This window comes from Acanthisitta chloris, unplaced genomic scaffold, assembly GCF_000695815.1.
Source record: "Acanthisitta chloris isolate BGI_N310 unplaced genomic scaffold, ASM69581v1 scaffold27581, whole genome shotgun sequence".
NCBI classification, from domain to species: Eukaryota; Metazoa; Chordata; class Aves; order Passeriformes; family Acanthisittidae; genus Acanthisitta; species Acanthisitta chloris.
In genome coordinates, this window is record NW_008657039.1 from 22,604 (window position 1) to 29,439 (window position 6,836).

At 36.3% G+C, this 6,836-nt stretch overlaps 1 protein-coding gene across 1 annotated transcript in view; it reads left to right on the top strand.

Annotated features, from left to right (window-relative positions):
* The window catches only part of RPS6KA5 (ribosomal protein S6 kinase, 90kDa, polypeptide 5), a 68,985-nt gene that overhangs the window by 21,887 nt on the left and 40,262 nt on the right, over positions 1 to 6,836 (top strand). Inside the window, exons 3-5 of the mRNA XM_009084574.1 lie at positions 1,172 to 1,390; positions 4,859 to 4,974; positions 5,755 to 5,862. Coding sequence (XP_009082822.1) covers positions 1,172 to 1,390; positions 4,859 to 4,974; positions 5,755 to 5,862 — 443 coding nt within the window. The remainder of the gene's footprint in view (positions 1 to 1,171; positions 1,391 to 4,858; positions 4,975 to 5,754; positions 5,863 to 6,836) is intronic.

Here is a 6,836-nt window from a genome sequence, read left to right on the forward strand (position 1 = left end):
AAAAAGTTAGCATCATTTCTCAGCAGTAACCTCCTGGTCTCCTGTGTGCCTGGCTGTTGTGTCTTTCCAGCAGCTACAGGGTGGTTATGAGAACCATGGACCTGTGATCATGAGGCTACTTCCAGCTGTCTGTAGAAGGCCTCACCTACTACTTCTTCCTGATCAGGTGGCCTGTGGCAAGCATCCATAACAGCGTCACCCGGTTAGCTTATCCCTTAAATTCTTGCCTGTAAGCTCTTGGCTCCTCCTTCATCCATCCCTAGGTAGAGCTTGCTGCATTCCAGTTGCTGTCTCACATAAAGAGCAACTCCACCTCACCTTGCTGGCCTCTCTCCTAAAAAGTATTTAACCATCCATGACAGTATTCCAGTCACACAAGCTGTCCCACCATATCTCTGTAATTGCAGTGAGGTCATGGCTCTGTGACTGCACACTGGTTCTAACCTTTACTGTTCCTACAGGTTTGCCTGGTAGAGGTGTCGAATTTTTTGTGTAGAGTTGCCAGGAGTCTTTTTTAATTAAAAAAGAAAAATGAAAAAAAAAAAAAAAAGGACGTCTGTGTTTGCCTCTTTGTATTCCAGTATGAAACGTGTTTAAAACCTTTTGGTCCCAGTGACTTTTTTGTTTTGCTGTTTGTGTTCAGAAAATGTTTTATTTTTGAGAATTCCTCTAGCTTATTCTCATTTAAGTACAGTATAGAAGCCTCAGAATGTTTCTGTGTACTAAAGACTGATGGGAAGAATTCATTGGCTTTTCTATGGACTTTTGGAACTTTGGTGCTATAAAACCAGTAATGAAAGTAACTAAGTTGTGCAAATACAGGCAGACTATTTTGAGGACAGAAAGTAGCATTTCTCTTACTCCAAATTCTTGCTTAATTTTGGCTATGGGAGTTTTAGGCTATTACAAAGGAAGAAATCAACAGCTTTTAAAATTAAGTATGAAAACTGTTTGATTGTTTTACTCACTCTTGCTGTGTTGAGTTACAAAGCTCATTTGGTTGAAATTCTGCTCAGAAAATGTCAGTCTGAAACAGAAAAAGTGTTTTGGAATGATTACTGTTTGCTCTAACAGTGAGTAATTGAAAATAATAATGGTATCAGCCAGATCTGTAGTACAAGTAGGTAACTTGTGGGGTTTTGTGTTTTTGTTTTTCTCCTTACTTTTTAAGCCTATGGAAAAGTGTTCCTAGTGAGGAAAGTAAGCGGCCATGATGCTGGGAAGCTGTATGCCATGAAAGTACTGAAGAAAGCAACAATAGTTCAAAAAGCCAAAACAACTGAGCACACAAGGACAGAACGACAAGTCTTGGAGCACATTAGGCAATCACCGTTTTTGGTCACGTTGCATTATGCCTTCCAGACAGATACAAAGCTTCATCTCATTTTAGGTGAGTAATCTTCAGGATTCAATTCTTATGTTAATGAAAAAAAAACACCCTTTTATCTCAGTGTTTTGTTGGGTTTTTTAATGTGGTCTTAAGTACAGTGTTTTGGAGATGGCATGAGAGAGAATAGGAAGTAAAATGCTGCTCATCTTCAGCAGTGTCTGTTTGTGGTTTTCCTGTTTGAACTTCAGTGTGCTACTCTGACTTGGGGCAGGGGTAGTGTTACCTGTGACTTACATGCAGGGAAAAATGTATATGTGTATTCATCAATGACCTGGAAACATTAACTACCAAAACTTTCAGTTATGAAATAATTTGAATATTGAGATTTCAGTTTTTGGGTGTTAAGAGACAATCCAAAATCACACATTTCTGTGCTGAAAGTAGAGCTGGTTCATAAAGTTTGGTACCACTTTAAACTTTGACATATTTCTACCTTTCAGATTAGCAGCAAATTTAGTCTTTGGTATATGAGATGTATTTTAAAGAAAATCACCAGCAATTTTTAACGCCTGCTTGCCTAGAGTGTTTTGTAAGGACTGTAAAATGTACAATTAATTCAATGCTTGGATGCATAAGACATTTTGTCGTGAATTATTTGAAGAAATAAATGGTCCTTTAATAGTAGTGCAAGTTTTGCAATTCCTCTAGCTCATAACTTCTATTTTTTAACAGGTTGATTTAGACATGAAATTAATACATGAATCTACACCTCTAGTTGTCAATTCTTAGGAAGGTGTTCTGTGCACGTACCTGAGTTTCATATACCAACAGTGAAATTATAAATCTGAGGAGCTCAAATGGGATATTCACTACATTCCTTTGGAAAATGAGTTGAGAATTGCAGTAAGGTTTCTTGCAAATCCTTCTGGCTAGAACATTAAAGAATTATGTAAAGATTGTCACAAGAAAATAATTAGAAATACATTGATAAGTTTGTGATTCCATGATAGTAACCTTCAATAATTACATTTTAAAAATTATTTTGGTATTTAAGTTCCTGTTTAATGACTTTGGAAAAAATTTGAAGGATTAAATGAGACAAAATATGAACATTTATATAAATATTACAGTACCATTCTTTAGATATTTTTTGGCTAGAATGCAGTTTAGATGCCATTAGAAGTATTATAAAAGAAAGAAGAATCTCAAAAAAAAACCCTTAAAGCTGAGATGGATGTAGTTACCTTAAGATAAATACATAACAGTGAAGAAATTTAGGTGGCAAGGATAATTTGAAGAGGCCATAGAAGTCTCTTATATGAAAGAAAATTAAGAGCTTGATACTGTATTATCAAAAAAGTCAAAGGAGCAATCCCAGTAGTTCTGAAGAACATGATAGTGCAGATTTGACATATGTCCACTGTTAAGACAATGTTGAGGTGATGCTCGAAGCAAGAAATTCATAGCTAATGTATAATTAAAACTTTTTTTGTGTGTGTGTGTTTTTGTGTGTGTGTATTGTTGGAACTTTTTTTTTTTTGTTGTTGTTTTTTCCTTTCCCATAAGGTCTGCATGAATCCATTCTCAGAATATCCATTGGGGCCAGAAAAGTCCCTTTTTCATTTTTTTTAGCAGATAATCGGAGTAATTAGACAGTTAAAAAATTTCTTTTAATCACTTTTTGTAACAGTGAAAATTTCTTCTACCTAACATGGCATAAAGCTACTTTGTAATTTAACTGGGCTTCACACCCTCCCTGAGGAAAAAGTACCAAACTGTTCCTTCCAAGTTGTTCATGTCTCATTATGTAAGTCTTTGTAAATCCCTTCAAATTAGTTTTGGAATTTATGTGTTATGTGTTTTAGGGGAAACCAGTGTCTGCCTTGTTTTTGTGCCTGGCTGAACTTGGTGTGTGAGCAACATGCTGCTTTAGTTTCAAGAGGTTTTAGAATTGGAGTCTCAGTGCAATATTTAGTACAGTTCTTCATGCCCTCAAGATTCCATAGCCGTACGAATTTAGTCTGGATCAAGTACAGACGTGCAGCTGCATTGCTGCCAGATTTCCAGAATAGAGGGTTTGGAGTTGATTCCAATTTTTACATTGGCTTTAAGCTGTTTTGAAAGAACAAAGCGTTGTATGCATGCAACTACCACCAGTCCTATACAAAGTTGTCACGCAAGGTTTTCCGTTTCAGGTTTCCAAATACTTTAAAAGAGATAAATAATCTGAACTGTCAGATGGAGTTTATACTGAAGGAGCTGGTAATTTTTTTCCATTGTGTCAGTGGTGCATTTGATCTAGCACCAAGAATTTGAGGGCTGGTTGTTTCATTGGGCTGTGGTTAATGTTATAACGTGGATAGAATTAAGCTGCTTGTGCCACTCCTGTGGCAGCTTTGGTTTGGATCTGTCACAGTCTGTAGAACAGTGCCTGGGAATTCAGTGCTTACCTGGCACTATGTTAGCAGTTCCAACTAGAAGTATTTTCTAAAAATTGTTTCCTGTTATCTTTTTCTGCATGCTGAAGTTCTTTTAGAAGAAAGAGGCAGTTGTAAAATGTGGGTTATTTATACTTCATTTAAATGTTTTCATATCCTCATTGATCTAGGTAAATAATCTTCCTCACATTGTGTAATTCCACTAATACTCGTTCTCAAAGAGAGATCAGAATGTCTGTAATTTGTACATAAGCTTTTTCCTTCAAACTACTAACTTATTGTAAGATTGGACTCTTTTCATGGATTTAGGTCTTATACCAGTGAATCTATATGCAAGAAAATAGTAAGAAGTTGTGGGGCATGTTCCCTGCTCTGTATATGCAGACCTCAGGTACAATAATGGGGGCTGTGAGGCTGCAAATTCATGGCTGTAACACACACTGGGAGCATAAACAGCTCTACATCTAAAGTCTGTTTGTGTTGCAGTGGAGCTCTGTTGTAGTAATTACTTCTTTTCCCTGTCCGTGTCTGTGGGAAAACCCTTGTGTCATAGCCTGCAAAGAATGAAAGTGTGGTTTCCATGAGGGAGTGTATGTGGAAATAATCTCCTCCAGTAAGTTTTGCCATCAAAGTTTCCCTTGTGAAGGGAAAATTTTGTAATTGTCCATAGTTGATTATTTCACCTGTTTTCTGAATTGCCTTTCTCTATGTCACTCTGCCTTGTTGCTCATAAGAGTATTCCATAAGAGTGTGCAAGGACTCTGCTTGTAGATATCATTGGGACTCCTTTCCTTTCATATTCCTAAATAACTAAACCACTGATTTTGCAAAAGAACCCCTATTTATGAATATTTGAGGTTTATTTTATGGTTTGCTGCTTATTTAAAAATGGGTCTTGTTTTTCCTTCAGTCCTCCGAGAAGGAAATTGAGTGTTGTACAACATGATGAAATATTAGTGAGTTACAATAAAGTAAAAGCATCCAATAGCAGAATGTTACTAAATAGCTTACAAAGTACCTAATAAGATTCCAATAACAAAATTAAATTGCCAAAAAGTGAAATTATAGGGTTCTTTGTTCTGCTTTTTAGACTATATAAATGGAGGAGAATTGTTTACTCACCTTTCACACAGAGAGAGATTCTCAGAAAATGAGGTGCAAATTTACATTGGGGAAATCGTTTTGGCACTTGAACATCTTCACAAGGTAAAGTAACTTTTATCCTAGTGCTGATTTTGAGGACCTACAGCTGTTATTTTCACAGCATGTAGAGTTAGTAGGGAGAACTATTTTCTTAGGTTGTTGTAAATTTGAAGTAGATTTATTGAGCAATGGGGCATTAGTTGTATAATTAGACATAATTCCCAATGAAGTGTCTATTCTTGTGCACCAGATTAAGGCTGCAAATTTTTGTCTGCAGTGTGAAGAGTAGTGTTGGCAAATGACTGTTAATTTTTAGTAATCCTGGTAAATGGCACGTGCCAGTAAAACTGATTTGTAGTGGACATGAACAGGTTTTGGGTTCTAGTGTTTTTCAGTTGTTTGAACACAGTTGAGTAGTAGAGTTCTACACAACTGTAGACATGAAAAGTGTTAGTTTTTAGAGGTAGTATGTAGATTTGTAGTCTACTAGAAAGCATGTATGTGTAGTTTATGTCTAGAACATATTACAGAAGCAACCGTTTTCATTCTCAGTGAAAGCTGAACTGAATTTTGCGCTCAGGAAGTATTCAGTCACCTTTAGATTCAAAGGAGATAGTATGTCCTTTAAATTTTAAGATATTAATTCACAGTGTAATTTCTGAGTAGTTTTAAGTTACTTTTCAAAGGCATTTAAAAGTTGTCCTTTTTGAGGTGTAAGTTTCATGTGTCAGGTTACCTTAATGATGGAAATTTTGCTAGATTTGTATTTAAATGCATTCAGCAATGTCTCCTTGATGTGGTTACGCTATTTGGAAACACTTTTTTTTAACCTTCTGTTTGCAGTTGGGGATTATATATCGGGATATAAAACTTGAGAATATTCTCCTTGATTCTGATGGCCACGTGGTGCTGACAGACTTTGGCCTGAGTAAGGAGTTCCTTACTGATGAGGTGAGTATTTGACTCTACAGTAAGTGTGGACAGAATCCACAAAGGCAGATTTTGTCTCCCTGAAACCATGAGCACGTTTGAGAAGGGTGGAAGCACTGCATTCTAGACTCCTACATCACAGAGCAAAATCTCGTAGTCTGTTACTACGTTTTGAGCTTTCAGTTCATTGGTGTTTGCCCTGCCAGTGTTGTCAGACATCTTTGTTCTAGTTTTCCCTGAAAAGCCTTCATACTTCCTTCTGCTGCACTTGACATGAAAAAGGAAAGATCCACATAAGTCTGAAAAGTCACTTACTTGCGTTTTCATTTTCAGATGCTTTTTAAAAAATGCTTGACTGTGCTAATACTCTGCAGTGACTAGGCAAATGGTATGCTATGACTCTTCTTTATGCTAATAATAATTAATGTGTTATTATCTTGTCTCTTTCTCATGTCTTTGTGTCATTTTTAATAAGCTTAATTGCAAGCTTTTAGGATAAAAGCTTCTCTTACTAAATACGTACATAGTACCTAACATAGTGATCTCTGATTGTTGACGTTAGTTGTTAATTATTTGTAAGGTACAGTTTTATCTCCAAATATGCTTTTTAGATTTCAGAGAGTCAAAATTGCACAGGGTTTTACTTCTGAGAGAATTTTGAAATGGCTGCTTTTTGGCTTCACGTTAGCTTTCAGAGGTATTGAAATCTGGGGCTGCAGATCTAAAAGTCTTTGTTAGAAGCAGCAGAAGGGTTTTCTAAAAATAGACAGCTGGTAGTTTCCTCTAGAATATTTGCATTTCAAATGGAGTCTAGTAGGATTTGGGAGGGACCATTTTAAGAGCTATGAAATGTTACTTTCTGAAGCAGGGAAATAGTACAGATAATGTCAGTATATTCCTTTTAAATTATAGCATGAAACCAAGAGGAGGTTCAACTGGCATGACAAGGGATTAGCAGCAGATTGCCACACCAGTGCAAGAGAGTAAGTACAGAG